This window comes from Ursus arctos, unplaced genomic scaffold (assembly GCF_023065955.2).
Source record: "Ursus arctos isolate Adak ecotype North America unplaced genomic scaffold, UrsArc2.0 scaffold_14, whole genome shotgun sequence".
Classification (NCBI taxonomy): domain Eukaryota; kingdom Metazoa; phylum Chordata; class Mammalia; order Carnivora; family Ursidae; genus Ursus; species Ursus arctos.
Genome location: NW_026622808.1, coordinates 37,359,507 through 37,385,850, shown reverse-complemented (window position 1 = coordinate 37,385,850; position 26,344 = coordinate 37,359,507). Strand labels below are relative to the sequence as shown.

Below are 26,344 nucleotides of genomic sequence, written 5' to 3'. Positions count from 1 at the left end.
GGAAAGAGAGAGAGAAAGGGGGAGGGGGTGTGAGAAGAGGAGGTGTGGGGGGAAAAGGGGAGGAGAAGGGAAGGGAGAGAGATTGATTTAAAACGGGGCAAAATCACACATATGGCAGCATTTTTAATCAAAAGAAAATACTATTAACAAATGCATGCGATGAACATGAGAAGTGGGATGAAACAGGCAATTTTCCTAGAAATATAATTACCAAAATCATTTAAAAAAGAAGTAGAGACTCCAAAGATATCTAACCACTGAAGGAACTAATTCGGGAGTTGAAAATTTACTCACACAGGAAAAATAAATAAATAAATGAATAAAATAAATGAATAAATAACCTATCTGCTGTTCATAGTTTTATGGGTAAATTTCACCTGACCTAAAAGCAGATAATTTAATCTTATACAAACGTATAAGATCCAAGTTATTTTGTAACAATAAAATGACCTCAATAGCAAAGCCTAATGACAGTATGTGAAAGGAAAAGTATAGCCCACTTTTTTTTAAGATTTATTTATTTATTTTGGGGGGGTTGGGCAGAAGGAGAGGGAGAGAGAAACTTTAGCAGACTCTCTCCCGTCCCCTTGCTGAGGGCAGAGCCACATGCAGGGCTTGATCCCAGGACCCTGAGATCATTGCTTGAGCTGAAATCAAGAGTCATGCTTAGACGACGGAGCCACCCAGGTGCCCCTAACCCACTCTTCGTTTTGAGCACAGATGGCCACTTCAATATAGCATGAACAAATGGATCTAGCAAGATGGTTTTGGTTTTTGTCTTTTGTAATCATGGCAGTGAAAGACCATCCTGGGAAAGGAAGCATGTTTTCACATGAGATAATCCATCTACCATGAAAGAGATCGTATATATATTTCATGATTTAAATTTTTAAAAATTTTTATCACTGTAACTCAAGATATGAACAAATAAAAATTATTTTGGTAATGAAGGTAGAAAAAAATGTTTTGATAAAATTCAACCTCCATTCAAATTTCAAACAACGGCAACAAGAGCAACAAACACCCCTGAAGAGGTTTTCTTTAACCTGATAATTGGTTAACTATCGAAAGTCTAAGACAACTCAGGAAATGGATACAAGTTACAGTTGTACCACATTGCAAATGTACTTAAAGCTCTTGAACTGTGCACTTAAAAATAGTTACGATGGGGGTGGCCTGGCTGACTCAGGAAAACAGTGACTCTTGATCTCGGGGTGGCCTGGCTGACTCAGGAAAACAGTGACTCTTGATCTCGGGGTGGAGAGTTCCACCCCACACTAGGTATAGAGATTATATAAACAAACAAACAAATCAACTTAAAAAGAAAATCACTGTCTAAATCTCCTTAAAAAATAGTTACAAAGGTAAATTTCATATTATTAATATTTTACTATAATTTAGAAAACCCAATAGCATACCACATGATTTCACAAACATGTGGAATCTAAAAAATAAACCAACAAAACAAAACAAAATTCATATTTATAGAAGAAGAGAAAGATTGGTGGTTGCCAGAGGGGAAGGGGTGGGGGGGTGGGGGGAAGAAATGGGTGCAGAGGATCAAGAAGCATAAACTTTCAGCAATAAAATAAATAATCAGGATGCAATGTACATCATGGCGAACAGAGTCACTGACGTTGCCTTAAGTCTGTAAGGTGACGGATGGGAGCTAGATTGTGTGGTGACCGTTTCATAATGTGCACACATGTTGAATCGCTATGTTGTACACCTGAAAAGAATGTGATATTATATGTGAATTATACCTCAATAAAAAACCCTATAGCAAACATCATAGTTAACATAGAATTAGTAGAAGAAATTCCTTTAGATTAGGAACAAGATACAGTTGTCTACTCTCCCTGCTTCTAGTCAACAATTCCAGTTACTGCTATGCAACAAAACAAATATGGAGGTTAGAAAGGAAAATTTTCACAAATGATGTGACCGTGTGTGAAAAAAAGTCCAAGGGAAGCCATACACAAACTATGAAATCTAAAAGAGCAGTTAGCAACTGGATACAAGATATTCTATATACAGAAATCAGTGATGTTCTCATATTCTAGCAATTACCAATTAGAAAACGTAGTTTTAAATGTATTTCTGATAGCAGGAAAAACTATCCACTTTCAAGGTATAAATCTAACACAAAATTATAAAACTACATTAAAAGACATGTAAATAAGGAGACACACGTAGTTTATAAATGGAAAGTTCCAGTAGTATACAAGATAGCAATTATCTTCAAATTAATCTATAACTTACAGCAATTTTAATCAAAACCATATCATAATTTGTGGAAATTAACAAGCTGATTACAAAATTAGTATGAAAGAGGAGAGAGAAGAATAGCCAAGACAACTTAATATAGAAAAGATATTTGTTCTCCTAAATATCAAGTCATATTACAAAGCTATAATAATTAAAGAGATATGCTGTTGACATCAGTACTGACAAACCGTAAAACCTGGAAACAGATCCGCATACAGATGGGCACTCACCCTATATGACACAGGGGCCATAATAAATCGATTGGGGGGAAAAAAAAGAACATTCAATAAGTAGTGCTGGTTAACAGGGAATTGGAAAAGATGAAATTAGACCTTACCTTATGGCACACACACAAATTCAAGAGGGATTCAAGCCCTAAATGTGAAAGTCAACACTTGGAAGTGTTCGGAATAAAACTATATGAGAATACCATTATGCCATGAGGGCAGAGACTAACTTCTTAAAGCACAAACGCACAAATCATAGAAGAACAGAAGAATAAATTAGACTACATGAAAATAAAAGCAAAAGAAAATTTACATGCATCTAAAGACATTATATAAGATGAGTTGTCAGATGAAGGACTAGGAAGATACTTATGTAAAGCGTACAACTGCAAAGAAATCACACCCCAAACCTAGAACACCCAAACCAGTAAGAGTAGATTCATCACCCAACGGCCAAATGCCAACAGAAATGAAGGGGAAAGAAACCCAAATGATCGTTAAACCATTAAAAAAGGCCCAACGGCATTAGGAATCAGGGAAATGCCTAGTAAGCGAGCAAGACTCATTCCCCAGACACCAGATTTCAGCGAATCCTGAAGATTCGATGCCTCCAGGAAAGACACCGAAGGATTTTTCCCAACAGATAGCTGAAATGTCCAACTGTCAACTGGGAAAACACCAATTAGGACGTTTTCCAACCAACGATAAACTCGACTAAAAACCTCGTCTATTCCAGGATGCATACTCAAGTCTTTTGAACGCTTCCCAAATTCTAAATGATCTAACGAAGCCAAGAGGTGTTTTTTCCAAGCTGGTGGAAACACTTCCTCACACAAGAGGGCAGCCATGTTTCCATCTCTAATTGTGATCGTGAGCAGGCCAGACACACGGCGCATAGGAGTTCTACACAGAGCAGAAAGGAGGTGGGAGGCTTACTTGGAGCAGTCTTCACAAGCAATGTTCCCTGAGGTTTCCTTGATGGTGCGCTCAGAGACAAATGCTGGGTATTCAGTATCACAAGGCTCCAGGGTCTGTTTCAATTTCTGGGCTGTAGGGATAGGAAAAAAAAAAAAAAAGAAGAAGAAGAAGAAGAAGGAAAAAAAAAAAAAGATAAAGAACAAAGGCACAGGCTTTCTTGTGACTGGCAGCCCACAGTAACTCAGAACCCAGTTCCGCTCCCGCCGTGCTGTGATTTTTCTAGGCACAGCATAATGCATTATTTTCTAATTAGTCAAGTGATTTCATCTGCCAAGCAACTCTATAAGCTATAATTCCTCAAGCCGTTGTGTTGGCTTCATCCACTATCATTTATGCATCACAAGAATACTTTCTGGGACAACATCAGTCAACGGGTCTCTGACTTCAGACTTACTTGAACTTAGCAACAACACATATGTGTATCTGAATAAATGTATAAAATAGAAGTTACACCATATTATTTAGGGTGAGACGAAGGTCATGATACAATTGCGTGGTTTTATGACAGAAACAAAATTGAACTATGGAATAGTAAAATACGTAATGTCTTTGAACCACAGCCATGAACCTGATCCTACTCTTATGAAGTTCCTTGCCCAGGAATACAGCACTAGATAACCCTGGTACATGGATGGGTACCCAGTAGGCACTTGGTAAAGTCTCGGTGGTTGATAAAATAATAAAAACAAGTTATGTCCAATGGGCAAGTTCTAGAAACTCTTTAAGTTTCAATTTTTCTCAGTGTGTAAATTGGGGCTAATATACTCCCTCTATCAGAGGGTGATGTGAGAAGTAAATGAGACATTATATGTTGAGTACTTAGTAAAGTACCTGGAACATAATGAGTGCTGAGTAAATGCAGTTAATAATAATAATAAATAGTAACACAGTAATCAATAACAAGAAGTTACAACACTAGCATTCTAAGGAAGCCATTGTAACATTAGAATGACAATGACGGTAGATACTGTAGCACAGTGGTTAAAGGCGAAGACTCTGAAGTCAGAGAAGTTTGGAGTATAAATCCCGTGTTCCATTGCTTCTAGCTAATCCTCAGTATTCCCATCTGCAAAACGGAGGTGCCAATAGTACAGGTACTTGGTCACAGGACTTGTCACTCATTAACATCTTACCAATAGGGGGCGCCTGGCTGGCTCAGTCGGTTAAGGATCTGACTCTCGATTTTGGCTCAGGTCATAAATTCAGTGTGAGGAGATTGAGCCCCGCATTGGGCTCCACACTGGATTGGAGACTGTTCAACATTCTCTCTCACCCTCTCCCTCTGCCCCTCCCCACTCCTCTAAAAAAAAAAAAAAAAAAATCTTACAAGTAGAATGCTCTTAGGTTTCCAATACCCGAACTTTATACAAAGTTTTTGGCTGACGTTTATATGGAAATATAAACATCTATTTATAAATATATAGAATATATAATTTACATTTCCAACTCCAAAACTCAATAGGATTTTAACAAAATGATGTTTTGACCAAGTCTCAAGTTATATTCCAAATACAGTTGGTGGGATGTCAGGAGCACGGGGACATGTTTTGTGAAATGGCTATGCGGAGGCTGCTGGCACGAGGTGAGCCCGCACAGGACCACTAAGTGTTAAAGGAGCATTTGGTAACCACCAGATATTTGGTGGGTAATCAGGAAGCCATGTGCCAAGCATGTATTCCAATTCTAACATGACTGGGTTTTTTTTATAGGCTTTTCATTAAGCTTTAATTATTTTGAGGACATTGATTAGGGGTTTGGGGTTAAAGCACAATTTGTTGTCATTATTCTCATCTAAAACAAAGGGAAGTGGATGCAATCAGCTTTTTTATGCATGACGTGTGATATTTCAGAAGCTGGTCACTGACATACGGCACGATGCCCATACTAACTCACTGAGTTGTTCTGGGTAATGAATAGACCAAGGCAGGTACAGCTCTTAACCAAGGGACACGCGTGCACACTTTCACATATATGCAGGTGCAGACACACATACAGCCTTCATGAAACACTAGCTGTGGGAGCATGTCACCACCCACATGCCAGGAGCTGGACTAATTACACAGTAGCTAAGGGCACAAACTAGGGGTCATGAATCTTGCCACTGCTGTGGGACAGCAGGTGAGTTCAATCTCCGGATACCTCAGTGTTCTGCTCTGTCAAATGGGAATAAGAGGGAATAACTTCACATGGTTGTGTGAGGACCAGATGAATTAATGCCTGGCAAGCGGCTGGTGCACTGTGAGGGCTCTTTAAGCAAACACGCTCACTGCCACACGACTGCGTGTTATTGCGCCAAATCCTCAGAAACGGGCGCCTTTCTGAAGCATTGCTTTTTGGTTAGAAAAGGCCAATGACTACCTCCCTGACTCCTGGCTGTACTGCAGGGACAGCATGGGTGAGTGTCATGCTCCCAAAGGCCCGGGTCCTGGACACTGCCTGTCCCCCATGCCCTGCGCTGCTGGCTCATGGCAAATGTCATCACATGCTTGCTGAATATATGAATAATTCCCCTGAATGGTGTTTTTCAGGCAATCAAACAGACAAAGGGAATGTAAGCATCTCAGGCCCTCATGACAAATTGCCGGCCTTCAGGGGGAAGACAAGGTCAGTCTCAGTGGCCCGGGCCAAACAGCAACGGCACAGAGAGGGGCACCTGGTAGAAACATCATTCACTTCCAAGTTCTTCTCCAATGCCTCTGATTTTGTCCGGAGGACATCTTTGTTGGATGCTAGGGAGTTTTTCCCACCTTTCTTTCGTTTTCGTTTTTCTTTCGTTTGCTCTCCCCCACCCCGCCTCCTTTTCTTTTTTATCTGGGGAGGCCACACATAAAGCTCCAAGCATCTGGCTACAATTTGGTCACACTTTTTATTTTCATGGTTCTTGTGTTCACAAATGACTCCCTTGTATAGCAAGTGAGAGCGACTTTCACGTTGGGAAACTTCCTTTTAATATTTAAATTATTTTAATTTCAAAAATGAGTCCGTTAAAATGAAAGAAAGATCAAGTAAAAAAAAAAACCGCCCAACAACAGAGATTGCAAGTGGATACGGCACACGCATGCAGATGGCGCATAATAAGCTCATGATGGTAACAGCTACATTTATTAGGAAATTACTACATGACAGATGCTGTTCTCCTTCATGTGTATTAATTTATTTAACGGTAAAACATGACAAAATAAAAAAAATAAACTATATGGTGGGAACCATGGTTATCTCTGTTTTGCAGATTAGTGAATGGAGGAGAGAACCAAATGAATTGCCCAAATTCATCCAGCAAGTATGTGGCAGAGCCAAAATTTGAACTTGGGCTGTCTGGCTCCAGCACACATATATTTAACTGCTCTGTGAAGTTCGGCCAATGAAAGAAAGGAAGAAAGGTCTTTGGGGCGGGCTGAGATAGGCAGCACACATGATTTAAATGGGTCCGATAATTGCACCATCTCTAATTGTAATTGTCTGGGCCCAGTTACAATGGAATGAGTCCAGCGCTCTCAATGGTGAGGCACATTTGGCTCTGATCCTTCCTGGAGATGAAATTCTTGTTCCCTTGACAATTGCAGGGCACCCATACTGATGTGGGGATAAACCGTCGAGTCTGTTTGCAACACGACTGTGGATTGGCTGGAAGTCCCTTGCTGTGTTTTTGGACCACATGCGAATTATCGTATAAAACCATGGCCACATATAACCTAAATAACATGGTTTATTATGAAGACCTTTCTTTGTCTGGAGTGCTATGGACACCACATATATTGGCCAGGCATTATTGCTTATCTATGCAATTTTGAACCTATAGCTCAGGCTGCCAGTGATCTCCTGAGTGCTGTCTTAGCCATTGGGCATTTACAAGGCATTATCTTACAAAGGTGTAGGTACAAGAGGTCACAAAGTTCAGCTGGGCTGATTCCTTATTGTGGGGAAAACAGGTCCAGAAAGCAGACATGGCCTGCCTTGAGTCCCCCAGAAAGAGACTCGCCATGACCATCATTTTCTTAAACAGCAAAACCACCGTCACCACCTTCACAGCCAATACTTGGGAAGCACTCACTGTGTGCCAAACACGACCCTGGGCCCTTTGTATGGACAGACCTCACCACTGTGCACCGAGGAAGGCCCTCTGCTCCCCTATTTTACAGATGAAGAAACTACAGCCCAGAGAAGTTAAGTGACACTGCCTGCCCAAAGTCACATTGCCGTGAGCTCGGGAAGCCCAGACCCGGTTCTGCGCGGTCCCATCCTGGTGCCTCCATTCTGGGCCGAGATACGGCTCTACTTCCCGTCCCTGTTAGGCTAGCGGTCTCAAGCCAAAGCCATGACCTACCACTCACTCACAATGAAGCACCCAATGGAGCATCCACACAATTGAATTTCTTTAATTTTCCCTTAGCAACAAATGTCCCTGATGAGAATAACTGACTTGGGTTCACAGTAATTATGGGCAGACAACTGGGAATGAATAGAGTTGCCATTTGAAAAGCTTTCCTCTTCTTTTGTCTCTGTGAATGCACCCCCATTCATACTCGGTGCCAGCAAGCTCCATTCTCTTTGTGCAACTTCGCCAAAATGATACCTTTGTGATAATCAAGCAGAAATGGGCTTCCACAGTCCCCTTCATTAAGGAAATGAAGCAGATAAACAGTGTAATTATGGATTCCATTTTTAGCTAAACAAAGATGTATGTCTCAGCGCAGGGTCTTTATCTAGCGAGGGAATGGTAAATTTAGAATGAAGAAACCTTGCAAGTCAATATCGCTGTGATGCTTGAAACTTTTCTCTCATGTGCAGGGTCTAAGAATTTCCATTTTCCTTTAACAAAGATACCCAGCTGATAGCAACCCGGAGGACGAGTCCCTGCATCCCCATTTGATTCATTTCTCCATCTATGAAATGGAAAAAGCCCTACGGGCCCGAACGAGACAATCCACGTACAGTAGCCGGTCCCACACAGTGGTTCAAAGAAGGTGAGCTGCTGTGCTCAGCACCATCTAGCTGAGCTCCTGGCTCGTGTCCGAGCCCTTCCTCTAGTGGCTGTCTGATGCAGGCAGCTCAGAAAGGTTTAGTGACAAATTCCAGCAGGCCCCACCTCTCAGGTATGATGAAAGGATCCGAAGATTGTCTGGTGCCCCCACTCTGGAAATGGAAAAGCACTACACTGCATGTTAGCACACCGGGCGCTGAGGATACAACCACTTGACAAGGTCTGTCTGCAGTCTGGGGGAAGGTCTCACAGTGTGGCAGCAGGGTGACATGACTTCGAATTATCGATTAAGGAACTTTTTAAAAACCTTCTAAAACAGAACACGGAGGCCTGAAGTATCACATGATCACTCTTAGCTGAAATTCTGCCCACTGCTGGTCCTGGTACAGGGGGAGCAGGGGCGAGGGGATGTGAAATTTCAGAATGGGAACCTTCATACATTTCTGTAAAGCATCATCACTGCAAAGACCATACCTTTCTTCCTTTTTTTTTTTTAAGATATTTATTTACTTACTTATTTGAGAGAGAGTGAGAGAGAAAGCATGGGGGGGAGGGTCAGAGGGAGAAGCAGACTCCCTGCTGAGTGGGGAGCTCGATGCAGGACTCGATCCTGCGGCTCTGGGATCATGACCTGGGCTGAAGGCACACGCATTAACTGACGGAGCCACCCAGGTGTCCCATATCCTTCTTCCTTATTCTTCACCCCTACCCCATACTCTTCAGTCTACACCAGGGCTTCCCAACAGTGGCACTCCTGCCATTTAGAGTAGGATGACTCTTTGTTGTGCGCGGCTGTGTGTCCTAGGGCGCTTAGCACGTCCCTGAATTCCACCTACCAGCTGTCAGTAGCACTCCCACCCCCAGCCCTAGTTGCGACAGCCAAACAGTCCATTGACTCCTGCCACCAGGTTGAAAACCACTGGTCTGAGCAAAGATCACAGTGCCTGGCACACAACAAAAACTTTTAAACGGATGGTCAAATCTGAAGGGCCTGCACAAGAATGTGGGGAGCTGCCTACGGCAGCAGGTCATGGGAAAGGGAAGCAGGCCAGGGTGGGAATGGGGGACACGGGGATGCAGGTTGGCACGAGGAGTGGGGCATCCTCTCTCACCGCAGAAGTTCCTCAGCCAGAGGGGGGCAGGCACACGGTTGTGAAGAGGGACGCCAAAAGGCGAACCCTGAAGACGACCCGATGACCAGCCTACTGCCCTCAGCACTGACCGCACTCCTGAGCCAGGGTCTCAGTCACAAAAATCACCACTGCTCGAAGTGGAAGCACCATCCACCATGTGGGGAGCACCTGCTCCATGCCGTGTCTGCCCACGGGCTTGGCGTGCCCCGCCCAACCCATCTCTCACACCTGCCTTAGGTCCTTGGTTATCTCTGCTGACCAGCTGGGAAACCAGAGCCCAGAGACCCCAAGGGACTTGCCCAGGAGCAAGCAGCTAGCAAGCAGCAGAGGAACGCCGCCTGATTCCAGACCAGAGCACTTCACCGAGGCGAGACGGCCGCTCTAGCACCCCAGAGGTCAAAGCCGAATTTGAAGCCGAGGTGACTTGTCCCCAGGGGCTGGCGCCGTGGTCAGAGCAGCCCTATGGCCAACTTGCAGTGCATTCTCTTGGCCTCTATTGATCTTCCTTCTTCCATTCCTCTTTTAATCTCACCTAACCTTTTCCTTCCTAAAAGTAGAACTGTGGAGAAGCTAGTGGAATAAGAAAAGGAAATAGAACAAGAGAGCAAGCACCCTTTGGTAGGTCAGCTCTCACTTTCAGATCATGTGCAATTTTCATTCAAAGCAGGTTTGTGTTATAGGTAAAATTTTCTTGGGGGACATAATAGTCTTCCCTTCCTAATTCATATTTTGCTCCCTGCTTATTGACTCCCCACTGGCCGTACTGACTGCTGACCCTAATTACCTCCATATCCCCCTTCTCCCCCCATCACTGGATGTTTTTCTGGGGTATATACAGTTCTGTATGTTGTTTATCTTGCTATATTACTTAATTTCATGAGCATTTTTGATCTTGTCAAAAAGATCTGTTTTCAGAAACAGAATCTTGTTAAAAGGTTTTCTTTGCCTCTCCACAGATGGGCTGTCATTTATTTTGAAATGTCCCTATTGTTCATTATCTCAAGAGTTACCAGTATTTGCAATCATCAGTTCCTTAGAGACAATCATCCTGTCCTAGAATCCTTTGCTCCTACCCCAGTTTATTTAGATTTCTGGAAGTGGGGTTATGGACATTCAAAGCAGGTCCTAACCCAACAGGAAGGGGCAAGTATGGGGCTCACACCCTGAGGGTCACCAGGACAGAGTGAGTGTGTGAGTGTGAGAGAGAACAGGGCACCCAGATGCTGTTCCGTGGGGCCGTCAGCTTCTCGGGTTTGGGCCGACCCCACACACGCTTGGATCGGGTTCACTGTAATCAGAGGCCATCCGGTGCAGCTGCGTGCCCGCATGCACCTCTCTGTAGGCGTCCCTCCGTGTCATACTCTAACAAGAAACAAGGGGGTTCCTGAATTCAGGCAACAGAGGCCTATTTGTGAATTATAAAGCTATGATGACAATAGCTATCATGGTCATACCCGAAGTAAGAATTGTTAGGGTATTCAGTACGCGAAGACTGAGCACCTGCTATGCACCGAGCGCTAGTTAGGTGCTAAGGGATGACAGTGATCATAAGGCATAGCTCCCGCCATCAAGAAATTCTAGGGTGAAGCCAACAGAGTGAGACAAAAACGGTGTGGAAGAGCTGGGGAAATCGATACGCGAGCTGACTGGGCCGGAAGCAAGAAGGAAATGCTGCTAACTCTTCCTGGAAGAATTGGGGGAATCGTCCCTGACTGGGATCTTAAGGGACAGGAGAGGAAACGTCAGATTGGAATATATCCAGCACCTGGGGAAGGCTGAGACTATATTAATCTACCTCTTCGAAAAAGACAGATAATTAAAAAAAATAATAAAAATGGTAGCCATCTAACCTACTGCCAATTCCTGTCACCCCAGGTAAGAAAATGAACATGAACGAACGCACACAGGAAAGAAAGCGGAGCGTTATCTGAGAAACAGCGCGCGACGGGGCAGGTGGGGCAGCTGGCTGGGAGACGGCCCTCCTTAAAGAGCACTGCTTTGCAGGGCACGGGGACTCGACCAGTCATCATTGCGGTCACCAGTGTCAGCGCTGGTATCAGAAGGTAATTACAGCTGTCATGTTTTTGAGGGCTCATTATGTTCCAGTCACCGTGGTCAGCATATAGTATGATTTATCATTAAACACGCACACGTGATAGGAGATAACTATTATTTATGGTGTCTCCCATTTTGCTTACTATGGGGAAACTGAGTCTCGAAGAGATCAGCTGACTTGCCAAAGGCAAACCTTGGAGCCAGGACTGAAATCCATACTGAACTAACTCTGCCACTCAGACCTCTAAGAGTTTCTACTAATTACTGCTCAAATCATTGAAGGCTTTTGAGTGGGGAGCGTAACATGACTAGATTTATATTTTATGAGGATAACTGTAAAAAACGATCAAACAAACAAAAAACCAGCGTGGTTATGCATTCACTCGGCCTGAAAGAGGCTATGTGTCTCCCTTTCATTTTAAGCGCAGAGGATGCCTTTCGCTGACAGAGCCAAAAAATCATCGCTTTGTCCTGGGTAGTCGTACGTGAGCCCACCCTTGATGAAAAGTAGCTAGTGAACCCCGGCTTTATCACTCTGAGCTGGGAACTAGGAACTGGCTGCCTCTTACCTTTCGCTGTCATATCCGAGTGCCACCAACTGCAGAGGTTAAATTCCACCAGGAACCTAAGAGAAGACGCAAAAGCCCAGAGTTACTTGGTCATGCACCCCCCGGACGGAACAGCGACACAGTGTTACTCAGCACTGCTCACTGCATTTGAAACAATAACAACATGATTGGAAGGTACCAGTATGGTTGGTTCTGTGACCACTGAATTTGCACTGGGCTTTATCTTACTTGTGAAAGGCTGTGTTATCACCCATGCCAGCCAAACCCTGAAATTGGGTTTCCCTAGACTCCAAGACTCTGTTGAGAAATACCCAGCTTGTGGGCAGAAATGGTTTTCCAGTTATAGTCTGAGTTTATAGTAAGAAGTTGATTTCTGAAGGGCTTCCTCGGCCTTCATGCAGAGATACAAATACCATATTCTCTACCTAAACAATGATCTGTAGGAGTAAAGGATGCTTTCCAGATTTATACTGCACTGCAAACTTGTTCAGGCCTGAGTGTGTGTGTGGGGGGGTGGAAGATGGAACAAACTTCTCAATGAAATTATGCCACAATGCAACTTCAAAAAAAAAAAAATCAGAATTTCTCAACTGCTAGTAAAAAATGCAAAAGTCATATAAACCATCCTCCGAACAAAGAGGGATAGATGAAAATTCCGCCATTTCTCCTTCAGGCTCGTGGCTCCTGCCTCCAGCAGCTCGCTATCGATCAAAATCTCCCTATTGTCTGTTACTGTATTTTCTGCCTCTTATGTACAGAAGAGAAGTGAATTTCAATTTATAATGTTGTTAAATTAATATAGGTTACATTAAAGCAATAAAGAAGACAATGGCTGTTTGTCAAATGGTAAGAAATCTGCCTCAGACCCTCAGAAGCGGGGCCGCGGAGGGCAAAACCAGAACCTGAGAGTTTGGTGCTGCTGAAACGATCTGGTTTTCATGCTCGTCCGTGGCATTCCTCCCTTTCATGGGATACGGTGTTTCTGTCACGTGTCCAATCTCTTCTGGGAGTCAAGCCTTTCATCTTTGTGCCATTTCAATCTGACCTAAGTCACAGATGCACCCAGCACCCTCCCGATAGGAGCGTAGTTTGACAAGGTAAACAATTAATTCACACCTGAGAAAAGCCCCCGGCCCCTGGCCCATGACTGCACAAGCCCCCCTCTCCTGCACAAGCCCCCGCGCTCTTGCACATGCCAATACATCCGAAGGAGCACAGTGGGCAGCCCTGGCAATTTGTTCTTCTGACCACAGCCCACCCAGGCTGCATTAGAAACAGCCAGACATCTATGTTAAATTTAACACTAACCACAATAAATAAATTTGGTTTGTATATTGCAAGCTGTTAGGCTGCTAACCAATGACATAAGGGCATAAGCAGTGACCATGAATCACTGAAAGATGATTTTTTGGTCTCAGCTTTCAATATTTCGAGATGTTCAATGAGGTTATCTCAGAGTATTTTGAATCTAATGGTTGTTGAAAACAGGAAACACAGTCTTCCAATTCACTTTATAATACAAAAGAAAAGCAATATTACTCTCTAAAAAAGCATCAAATTGTACTTACAAGACAAGTTCTGTCATTATCCATTTTACTGCAGCAAGGAAGGCATTATAAGGCTGAAGAGAAGAATTCGGTTCATTGAAAACAATGCATCACATATGAAATTTGTAGTTTAACTTAAGGCTTTACAGAAAGACAATGTTATTCTTCGAGAGAGATCGATATCACGTTAAAAACAGTGAAGCTCCAGTACCGTTTCCTAAAACTAACATTTTAAAACTTTGAACTCCCCTGCAGTGAGATGTGATTTACAAGTAAAATAAACATGATCTAATACAGGGGTTATCTCTCGGAGGAAAAAGGAAGTTCAGCAAACGATGTTTAAACCTTTACCCTCCAGGGGCTAATATTTTGCAGCCTCATGCTGAAGGGCTAAAATCATATAACTAATTTCAAATGGTAATTCACAGATCTGCCCCTCAGAAAGGTGATTCCTGTTCTCCCTCACTGCATGTCATTCCCTGAAATAAGAATGAGTTGCATATACTTGATTTTAATGTTGCCCGTGAGTTGTGCAGGATTTAAGCTGCCTTTTCTCATACATACATATTTGGACTTGGGGAAAAAAATGACAACCATATAAACATGTGATTTTATCCTTGCAGAAAATCCCCTTCGAGTCTATAAAAGAAGGCATTGACAGCCTAATCTTTATTTTAGAATATTTTAATTTAAAAAAGCAGTTGTATTGTTTACCCTGTGATATTTTCTATGTGGATAATTCAATTTCCTGAATTCTGGAAAAAAGCAGGTCTCCCCTCAGTTGGCTCTTTGAATCCACATATACCAGATATTCCAGGAGTGGAAGCACTTGAGAGAGGCACAGCCCTCCCCCCAGATAGCAGGTCCAGAAAAATCTCAGAACCTTTTGTGGTTGCCTTTAGGTTATCAGAGAATTGAAATGCCAAAATCCTGGTCTCTGAAGTTATGGGTATTTAATCCCACCTTCTGAGCATTCTGATGATAAAGACTAGAACTAGGAATGGGGGAATTATCCAGTCTTAAATAAAACAAAACCCAATTTATATACCTCTAACCATTCTCGACATTTCCCCATTTCAAGTCAGTACGTCAATGAACAAAACAACAATAATAACAGTCTACTGGGGTTATTCTCAGCCCACACAGATTTCAGACTGGATCTCTCGCTCTGATTTAATTGAGTGTGTCAACATCATTCCCTGAATCACAGGGCTCTCAGCATTAGGGTAAGATAAGGATGTGAACCATTAACTCTTTCCTAATACTGCGACCTGCAGTCCTGTGGCTCTGCTATTCTATTTCTTATTGCTTGGAAAAGAACCATCTTTCTTTCAAAAAGACCCTGGTGGTCAGACCCTGGGACAGTTCTGTGCCTTTGTACCTGCCAGGATGGGTAGTGACATTTCAGGAGTCCTTGGTAGTGTGGGTCTCTGGGAGGAGGGAATGAATAGAGGGATTAGGGAGGCTGGGGAGGTGGGGAGGGACAGGCACAGGGACAGCTCCCTGGGGGCAGGGGGTTGGGTGGGAGGGGAGGAAGGGCACTCATGCATTCTGTGTCAGACACTGGCTCAGTGTAAGGGTACACAAAAGGATTATGTAAATACAGGATTAAAAATTTAAATGCACATTATCATTCAGAAGGGTAAAGCCATTGAGCTTTTAAGCCTAATGATGAAAACATATCTTGGGAACATTTGAAGTCTAGAAATATTCATGCTAAGTCTAGGGAAGTTGGATTTGGAAAGGCATGTTGATTCTCACTAAAAAGTGCTATTTTTCAAAACATTGAACTTTCAGTCCCTAGTTGCCTTTCAGAAATTTTCCAGCTCCAAATCATTTCTTGTTCCCTCAGTGGAGGAAAACCATGTTAAATATTTGGCTTTTAAATAATCTCCTTGCAAGATCTTACATCTGCAAATGAGAAGGTGTGTGTTTATATGTTAAAAACCAAAATGGCTCATAAATTTTGCGTTTCAAACCAGATTTAAGGTTAATTTTTGGAATTTACAAAATGATAACATGCAAAGATTATATTTATTATACACATATGCGGGGTTATGTCGAAGTATACTGTAACTGCTTTTCCTGTATTTTCAGGTGACGGGTGGCCAAGCTTACATTGCTTATACACTGTAAATCATATTTTTTAACTGGGAGTAAATTATAACAGTTAATTTCTGGCAGTCTGCAAGCCTGTTTCTATTGATACAATAGCTGTGTTGATTGGCTCTCCACTGTGACATCACCGAGAACTAGCTCCAGGGAAAATGATGTGTCAAGACTCAGCAGCATCTTGATCCGGGTAGAGAATCTGTGTTCAAAATGTGAATTTGTCCACAGGCTAATAGGTTTCTTACAAACCAAAGGGGAGATTTTTGATGAACCAACCCAAATTCTCTTTTATATGAGAATGAGAGAATTACCAAAACTTCTCCCCTTTTCTATCCACCAAAAGGGGACACATTTGTCCATCAAAGACGTTGGACCCGACTGTCATTCATATAAGCAATGCATTTGGGTTTGAATGGAAGTGGTTTTTCTTAACCAGCAAAATCAGGAGACACTTTAACACATTCATGGTTTTGGAAGAAGATAAAACTTGATTACTCCAAAGATAAAGGTAAGCTTACACTCAGAAACAGATAGAAACGTGCGCCTGTGTTGTGGGTGAGTGCACTGTACTTACATCCAACAGCCCACTGGCGCCATCACTGCTGTCCTTGTTGGCCCTGCACATGGCTTGATAGTCATAAAGGGTAATTCTATAGGAAAGAATTGAAAAGAGGGTCACTAAATGGGAAGCTACGTGTGAACCAGCATGGTGAATGGTCACCACACCACCATCAAGTGAGCAGTGACAAACACAAATAAATGCAGGCCTCATAAAGATGACAAATGAGAAACATGCAAAGTCATGGGCTGGAGACACGGCCAGGTCACACGTGGAACCTGGAAAGCAAAGGGAGTAAGGGTATTAGGATTAGGTAAGGAGACAGGGATGAGAAACCTCTCAGCTTGATGAAACAATCATTTTGGTTTAAACAAGGGTGATTTGCATGGACTAGGATACTCCAGAGGGACGTTGCCATTCTGCACTGGATTCTGGGCCCTGGAGGGAATCCACTTGGGCCATGTCTCCAGGGTGCGGGAGAGCTGGGAAGGGCCATTCTGAGTTCAGAATTGGGAGGGTCCTCTGTCTCTCTCAAGCACTAGGAAACAACCCTGAACCAAGATAAGCCCGGCACTTTGCCAATTCTTTGGAAACCAGTTGGCTCATTGGTTATAATCCCCACTCCCAACTACCACCACCATAACAGTGACTATATTTTTGCTTTTGAAAACAATGCCATTTATGAAACAAGAAAATTGATATTTTTTTTCTTCACTGGTGATGAAAGTATAGCTCTCATTCCCAATTATGAGGTTTACTCAATTGCCAAGACGTTTCACTTTATAGTTGTTCCAGATATTTTAATTCTTCACCAACGACATTACAGAGAATGGAGAATCGCACTTTCTGGTAGCCACTTAAAGGTTCTAGAAGGAGCAAACTCCTTATCCCAAAGGCAACATGCCTTCCATCCTCCCACCAGCTCCCCTTCCGGCTACTCTGGCACCCCAAAAAAGAGACCCTTGAAGTTTGGCCCGAATTACATAACTGCCAGATGACATGTTAATACTGCAATACCTGAACTCTTAAATGACTGCAAGGAATTCTCCCTGAAGGAATTCCTTTCTAAAATAACACCATGTTTAACCTGGAGCAGACTTAATGTTGGGCTGGGAATGGACGCTAGAATAGAAGATCCATGCAGCAGGACTGGTGTTGGACCCCGAGCACTAGCCCAGCACCCAGCATGGAGAAGGCATTTGGCTTCCAAAAGTTGAAGGCACGAATGATTGCCTGATTGCCTGAGTCTTGAAGAGATGATGTCACAACAAGATAAAAGCAGTCAGGTTCAAACTAAGGGGTGAAGAACTCCTCCTTTGGACCATAAGCTAGAGGCATCACACAAATGGTTTAAACAAAGAACGATTTATGGGCACCAAGTAGAAAACTGACCATGCTTGGCCAAATCAAGATGGAAACTGGCCCCCAACCAGCACAACATAGGTGTGTTTGACAGCAGAGCCCAGAAGGGCCCCTGTGGTCGCATGATCTCCCAGCAAATCCCCAAAGTCTCTCCCTTATCAGAACATTTCTTCTAGTGTTGTTCACTGTCCTCTGGCTTTTTCCTCTACAGCAGATGCCAGGAGAGTCTGAGTTTATTGAGATAGAAACGAAGCCCATGAACCAGCCAAGCGTCTGGCTCAGGGAAGTCCCTGAACAAATTTCCACTGAAATGCTCATCCATTGGCATAGCCCTGGTGCTACCCCCAGCCACAGAACCAACTGCAGACCACAAGGGACGACTCTGTTCGGTCCCTGACTGCCCCACTACGCCACAGTCTCCACCTCATCCAGAGGAGTTCTGTAGGTGGCCCTGAAAGGGCCTTGTAGGACTTGGCAGGAATTAGGGTTAGCTTCACCTTTTCATACCGTCACTCCGTCCCTACAGCTGGCACCTGGGCCAGAGCGTGGTGAGAGGCAGCGTGGGTTGAGTGGAACACGCCTGCGCTTGGGAGTCTTGTAGACGTGGACACAGTACGGCCTTGGTTGGAAAGGTTATTATCTGGGTGCCATTATCCAGGCTGCAATCTCTCTTTTTTTTTAAAGATTTTATTTATTTATTTATTTATTTATTTATTTATTTATTTATTTGAGAGAGAGAGAGCGCGAGCACACACGAGCTGGGGGAGGGGCAGGGGCAGAGAAAGAGGGAGCATGGAGCCCGACTCTGGGCTCAATCCCAGGACCCTGCGATCATGACCTGAGCTGAAGTCAGACGCTTAACCGACTGAGCCACCCAGGCGCCTCTCCAGGGTACAGTCTTGAGCAAGACGCTAATCCTCTTCTGAGGCTTCATTTTCTCCCTCGTAAGACGACTCACAAAGATGTCCTGAGATTCAAATAATCAGACAGGTGGAAATATACTGAAATATACTATGTAGCATGCTCGCTTTGCTACGATCCTTACAACAGAAGGCCTCCTTTTGTTCTTGGTTGGAGTTTGGGATCTTAAAACTACCCCATTCCCAAGGGCTCAAGTGACTGGCCCTGTGGCCTAGTGGTTAACGCGGCAGCTTTGAAGTCGGTAACAGCGGAGCTCAATCCTAACTCGTCCACCTATTACGGTGGTTTTGTTTGTTTGTTTTGCTTTGTTTTGGTTTACTCTTTGGGTGCCTCAGTTTCCTCTGTGAAAAGGTAAGAAAAATGGCTACCTTATCGGGAAGGTTGTGGGATTACCTGAGGTTATATACGTATTGCATTTCGCACAGGATCCGGTACGGAGGAAGCATTCAACAGAAGGCAGGGCTGTAGCGGCCGTTATGATTCATTAGTCTGGTTTTCATTGCCATTATTAATTAACGGGGATAGTGTTTAACGCAATGGGAATTGACTCAGGCTTTACCCAGCTGGCTGGAGGATGGACAGGCCTCCTGATTTTCTTAGCTCATTGGCACATATAATGCAGCGTAAAATTCACACCTGTTACTGCGGTACAAGACACCTTCAGGACTCGCACCAGGGTTATCGAGAGATGATGACTTCTGTCCGTGGGCTTCATAGCTGAGGACCGTGATAACAACAGCTCATGTCTACTGAGCTCTATTTAGCAACCTTGAGCAAGGTACTCTTGGAAGCATATCCCAACAAGATAGATTCTAATCATCCCCATTTCACAGAGGGCCAAACCAAGTCTCAGTAGTGTAGCCAGATTCACACCACTAACAAATGGCAGAGGCAGAATTCGACGGGGGCCAAGCTGAGTCCCCCTCACTCTGCCTTCTTCTCAGGAGCAGTCTCTGAAAGCTTCTGGGAAATGTTCAGAATTCCACCCAGTGCACTCTCCCAGTCTCATTGGAATGTCACAGAAAATGCTGCCTAAGACGAGGTCTCCTAGCCAAAGTCCAGAATCAGCTTTCAGGTCTGTGGTCAGTGGGCCAGGAGCCACCAGCTGGCGAGGCCAACAAGACCCCTCAATAGCCATCCCCCCAGGAAGCTCAGGATTCTCCCGGGATCATTTTCAAAGGCTCTAGTTTATAGGGTGAAGCCAAACTCAACGGCTGAGGGGCAGCCTCCAGGCCAGGGATCCTGCCTTTCATTTCCCGAGGAAGCTTTCCTGATCGGATTGCCATGGAGGAGGTTCCAGAACAAGCAAGCCTTCCCTGTCTTCTCCACACTTAGACAGCTTTAACTAGATGTTGCAGAAAGAGAGACTTCCAGATTATTACCCTTTTTGAAGTGATTTTGTTACTGTTTTAAATAACTCCATTTTGTGGCTACCTGTATCCTGTTTGGCTGATTATAGTCAAAGAACATGATAATTGCCTGCTTTCATTCGGCTCTAAAATAAGCCCCCAGCCGCATGCCCAGCCCAAGCTGGGCGCTGTGCGGCCGCAGTCAGCCGCGGGAGTTCATTCTTATTGCGGATAACATGCCTTAATCCCCACGACATCCCCACCAGGCCACTTCAGCCGCGGGCTACAGCAGAGACCTTATCATTAGCATCTCCATGCTCCCCAGATGGGTCTCTTTGAAACTCTGACGGAAGCCAGATAGGGTGTCTGAAAAAGAAACACAAAGTGCTTCGGAGAAAACCTAGACAGCCCCGTGTGCCCCGTGGGTGACAGGCCCGTGACACTGGGACTTGCTGAAAGCCCTTTTGCTGATTCTGCTCTTTTCCAACGAGACAAAAATCACCACCAAGAAACATATTTCTTCTAAGAATTAGAAGATTCCATTTCAAGGGCGCCTGGGTGGCACAGCGGTTAAGCGTCTGCCTTCGGCTCAGGGCGTGATCCTGGCATTATGGGATCGAGCCCCACATGAGGCTCCTCCGCTATGAGCCTGCTTCTTCCTCTCCCACTCCCCCTGCTTGTGTTCCCTCTCTCGCTGGCTGTCTCTATCTCTGTCAAATAAATAAATAAAAACCTTAAAAAAAAAAAAAAAGAAGATTCCATTTCAAAGGCATAAGCTCAGCTAATTTTGACTTGTGAGAAATTGCAGGGCCCAGCATTTATTAAACACCTACTGTGTGCCCACGAGGCCAGGTCTTTTACCTGCAATGACTCACTGAATGAGCTCTGGCTAAACAATTTGCCTAAAAACCAATCTTGAAAGAGCTTAATGTTTGCAAAGACAGTCCTGAAAACAGGACAGGGAGGCATCTGACATAGAAACTCACCACAGGACATATTTAAGTGTTTTTGAACCTACAAGTATAAGAAGTCAAGTGAGTCACTAGGGCAGCATGTAAAAATATGTATTCTTTGTTGAGCTATCAACTGTGTTCTCCAGGGGCAGCTTACAACTCGTAAGGGATAGGACAGGGCGCGGGAACACAGAAAATTCTTAACAAAGCCACTGTCATTTTACATCTCAGAAAACCAAGAGAGGGGAAAGCTCAATCTGTTGATCTGAGTGTTAACAGAAAATCCAAAAGGTGCTGTACCCGTCTCTCCTTTTCACATTGGAGGCCATGTCATCCCAGAGCAACTTCTTACAGAGACTGCACCACTCTTCAAGGTCAGCCCAGCACATGGAACACAGCAGGGATGGTGAATTTACATGACCCTGGCCCTGCCGCCTTTGAGTCCCTGACTGGAAATCCCTGGCACAAATCCGGTGAATGGGCACCCATCATTAGCAGAGAAGAAGCGCCATGTGGCCGCCCCAGCCAGGAGCCCAGCACACAGGGCACTGGGGCCACCGGGGTCCAGTGTAGAACCCTGAGGAGCGAGCCATGGGAAAAAGCCTCCCTCATCCTATAGAAGAAGCACCGAATTCTTTTCATCAGCAGGTGCTGCTAATATAAAACAAAGCCAAGTTTCAAAGAGTGGTCACGTCAGCATCTCAGCCCGGCGACAAAAGCAGTAACACTAAGAAATAATCAATTACTTTCTGCCAGCGCGGAGGCATTAGCTCTTGTGCCCGGGGCACGGTTACAAGTTATAGGAAAAGACACAGGCTCAGAAGGCGAAATCACTGCTCCAAGGTTATTACAGCTCTAAGTGGACTGGGTGCTTCAATCCCGAGGCAAAGGATAATATGCGTGCACGGGGGTAAGGGCACCTAGCTGGTAGCTTGTTTGTCCGTTCACCTGTACCTTCCTCGAAAATTAGCTCCGCTGAAGGGGAAAATGGAATCATGATTAATGCCACAGAGGAAAGAGTAAATTTCTTTTGCCTCTTTGTTTGAGTGAGAAATAGAAGGAAACAGCAGGATTCTGCTTGGGGAATGAGTTCATGCAAAACCCATTTGAGGCAAGAAATCCGGATGCAGGGGGAGCTTCCTTGGGCTCTGCCAAGTTCATGTCTACATTTCACAGCACTGCACCGCGACGATGCCTGTGCTGTGCTCAGCACGGTGCAGGGCACGTAACTGAGGCTCGGCGTATCAGTACCTAGGGATGTTGGTGTTTGTTGGTGCCGTTATTGCTACTGGTCACCCCCACAGGTGTTACTGAGTGTTCCTGCTTGAGTTGCTTGGGGTCCAGCATCATGGCCAGACAGGTTAGCTGGTGAGTATGACCATTTGTGTTCAGGACTGCGCCGGGCATATGGAGCGTGGGGGGAGCCAGGAGTTGTGAACACAGCCTCACCTCTGGAAGGTCTTCCGAGTGAATATCACGGCAAACCAGATTCAGTTCTTAGAGGACGTGTGTGGACTGAAGTAAACAGACATGGTGGATGTGGCAGACACTCTCATAGTCTCCCCAAGTCCATTTTCCTCTTCTGCCAAGCAGAACCCTGACTTTTTGATATGCACATTTCCCAGGTTCCTTTGTAGCTAGGTGAGGCTGTGTGATGAAGTGGAAGTATTGTGTGGGACTAAATACTTGAATAAATAAACCTTATTTTACTTCAATAAATAAATAAAATTACTCATTAAAATACATTTCAATCAAGAAATTTTACTTGGACTTTTGAACCTCCCTGGATCCTCCTTCTGCTAGCCTAGACTGCAGATGTGAGGGCTGGAACTAAGCAGCTATGTTGGACCATGAAGTAACCTTGAGTTTAAATGCTAACAGAGGAAGGTAGAGAAAAAAAAGATGTGGTCATGGGTCTATGATGACAACAAATTTGTATTTTTAGACTTCCTTCACATAAAAGAGAAAAAGACTCCTATGTTCTTTAGCCCCTTGTTATTCTGGAATTTCCTATTATTTCTAGTAAAACTACTAACTAATATATTGGACTCAAAGTTTGAGAAACTTTCACTATCTCCTGAAGCCAAATAAGCATAAGTGTGAACAATATCTCTGCAAGAAATACTTCAGTCTACTCCGACTAGGGGAGAAGATGGGTGGGGATTGGATAAATATGGTCTGCAATCTAGAATCTGAGAGACATCAGTGCAGATTCCATCTCCCTCACTCACCACTGTGGGTGAACTTGGACAAGGCTCTCAGATGCTTAAAGCCTCCATGTCCAGGTCCTCCTCTGTCAAATGGAAATAATGGTGGTAGTTAAGCCACGGAGTTGTTATGCGGATTCATGAAGGTTATACAGGTAAGCTACTTGCAATGATGCCGGGCCTGTATTTAGTATTTAATAAATGAGGCATGCTGCTATTACGAGGAAGAGGAGGGCAGTGATTCTCACTGTTGTCATCGGGGATGCGGGAGCTTCAGGATTTTAGAGAGCAGTGCACTGGAATCTTCATGTCTCTGCATTCCAGAAAGTTTGGCTCAGAAACACACTTGTTCAAGCCAATCTGTCTTCTTGTTCCTTTCAATACCACCTCTGACAAAGCTAGCGTACTTCTGTGGAAACGGTCGGGTCAACAGGAAGCCGAGAAGCCATTGCATTCATTACATGAGTGTTGAGTATTAGACATTGGGGGAGCGGTCGGAATGAGAGAGCAGCCATCCAAACATAACAGACGTCTCCTTTAACACTCTGGAGACTCCAAGGCCCGGGCATTGGCTGAAATGTAACGGGATGGCCAAGGACAGGGAGAGCTCCAGTCTCCGGCCAGGGCGCCTAGATAGAGCCTGTGTAGAGACAGAAGGGACAGCCCAAGCCCTGAATTCTGCCTAATGTGTCACCCTTCTAGAAAGGCAATTTCAAGGGCAGAAGGAGCCACCGCAGGGAATTCCACACAAGTCAACTATGTTAATGAAAGTGTGGGGTGAGGTGCGGAAGACATTCACCAGGCCCCATAGGGAAAATATGGTCGTGAAGGGGTGAGAGCTCAGGCATGTGGCACCAAGCGCAGAAAACAAACAAAACCGAATAAAGCAAAAAGCACACAGCCCAGACAGAGGGGAGCTATCAGTAGCTCCCACAGCAAAAACAGATTATTAGCAAGCAGTCCGCTTCCCTGCAAGCCAAAACCCAGGTGTGCCCGCTTGGTCTTTGCTTCCTCAAGCTTAATCAGAGCCACAAAGAACAAGGGAAGTCTTTTGGCAGAACCCACCAGGACGTTTGGTAAAAGCACGCATTATTCCATTTAACTCCCACCAGCGGGCATGTGGATAATTCTTTCAGTTCTATTTTGGTGCTGAGAAAACTGACATTTAGTGAGTTAAAGTTGCCTGATGTCAGGCAACTCTGAAGGGGACAGCATCTAGACCCGTACCCTGGCGCTCTTGACTTCATGTTTCTTGACCCTGACGGCGCATGAGAAGCACGTGGCTGCTTTCATCAAACGGAAAGGCCTCTCCGTCCAGAGCCGGATTTCACATGTATCTCTTGGGGAGTAGCTCAGCACAGGCGTGTTTTAAAAAGCTTTCCAGGGATGCCGGTTGAGTCCAGGCCCACAGGCCCACCCCCCCCCCCCAAGACTGTGCCCTGGAGGTAACTGTTGCAAAGTTACCACCTTTTGGGGGCCTTTGTGATTAAAATAAAAAGAAGAAGAAAATGAAAAGAAAAAATAAAAAGATCTCAGACATTGGGAGCTCTTATCCAAGAGCTAATCTCACCTCCTGCAATTTGCAGAGCAGTGTCCCCTACTTTGGTTTAGCTAATTCTCACAAAATCCCGAGGTCCGTATTTGGGTGAGGAAGAAAATGAGGCTGGGAGAGACGGGGAGTCTGGGCGAGGCCACACAGTACGACTCTGGTGCTCAACCTGGAGTCCGCTTAGCTTAAGCCCAGTGTATTAAGGAGGCCGTCTCAGGAACCGTGGTTATTCTCCTGTGACTGGCTACACACACACACACACACACACACAAACACATATTTGTTTTTCACTTTATATATAAACCATACATACATAGATTTTCACTTTTCCTGGATATTTGACATTGAATTGGAATCACTGGGGACAAGAAGGGGGGAGATAAACGAACTCTGAGAAATTATTCTTACAAGAGTTTTAAGAAAAATATTTTGAAACTAGATGTTCTCTTAGTAATCATAAGAGGGGTGATGTCACTGCCAATGACAGCAGAGAGAACCCGTGGAGTGTGAATTTTGAGAAATATGAAAGCAAGGCTCTTACTGGATGTGAATATGAGTGAAAAAGAAAAATAGCTAAATTGAAAAACCCTAAATGAGTCACTGCCCAGGGATTCCACTTACTCTGTGATAAGAATGAAGAAGTACTTTGGAGTTCTCTGTTTGAAACACAAAAAGCTGACCGGGCGCATGGTATCTCATGAGAAATTACAGGAAGCCTGGGAACACGGCTTGGTTTAAAGAGATAGCAACTTCTGCTGAAAGAAATCTGGGCGATGCAATCACGAGGCTGGCCTCCCATCCTGAAAGTTCTGCTTGCCCAGATAAGACACTGCTGAGCCAACATCTTCCTCAGCTACCTTTCCCTTCTCAAACGGAACTGAAAGAAGTTCCATGCACAACACAGGCTATTGTACACAGACCCAGGTTAAGAGCAGAAGCTAGACATTCTCTCGGCGCTTAGACTGTGGGATGTTTGAATGCAGCTCTCTTACACAGAGACTTAGGGCAAGTTCTTAACCTTTCCAAGCCTCATTATTTCCATCTATCAAATGGGTATATTTACACCCAGGGCCAGTGTCTTGGGCATGCAACCTGTGTAATTGCACAGAACCTTGTACATACAAGGGCCCCACGCCTGGTCGAATGCTCTGCTGTCACTGCCTTGAAATTTTTAAGGTGTTTTGAACAAGGGACCCCAGATTTTCAGTTTACACTGGGGCCTGCAAATTATGCAGTGGGTCCTGTTTATACCGGTCCCACACAGTTCTTGAAAAGGACTGCAAGAGGTAAGATGGGCCCGGTGCAGCCCAGGTCTGGTGTGGGATAGGGGTTCAGGGAAGGTAGGCATTGCGATCATGACTTTCACACTACCAAACTTATGGGTATATTATTTGGCCCCTGGATACTAATATCACACGTAAGTGGGGTAAACAGAGTCAAGTCAAGGACTGAGCTAAAGTGACCAAGAGAGACCTCTTAGATTGTTCGCACACACTGCTGCAGAACTTTCTCAAAGCTCCCTCGAGTTGGCAGTTTGCAGAAATCTATGGCTTCCCTTTCTACCCCAGGGCACT

At 44.4% G+C, this 26,344-nt stretch overlaps 1 protein-coding gene across 3 annotated transcripts in view; it reads right to left on the bottom strand.

The window, feature by feature from the left end:
* The window catches only part of CACNA2D3 (calcium voltage-gated channel auxiliary subunit alpha2delta 3), an 833,176-nt gene that overhangs the window by 46,160 nt on the left and 760,672 nt on the right, over positions 1-26,344 (bottom strand). For 2 of the 3 annotated variants that reach the window (XM_057311802.1, XM_057311801.1), the window contains 4 exons: positions 16,445-16,520; positions 13,780-13,832; positions 12,212-12,267; positions 3,432-3,543 (listed from right to left, as the gene is read on the bottom strand). In XM_057311802.1, the coding sequence (XP_057167785.1) occupies positions 3,432-3,543; positions 12,212-12,267; positions 13,780-13,832; positions 16,445-16,520 (297 nt within the window). Of the gene's footprint in view, positions 1-3,431; positions 3,544-12,211; positions 12,268-13,779; positions 13,833-16,444; positions 16,521-26,344 lie in introns of those variants that run through there. The other variant, XR_007191727.2, reaches the window with a different exon arrangement.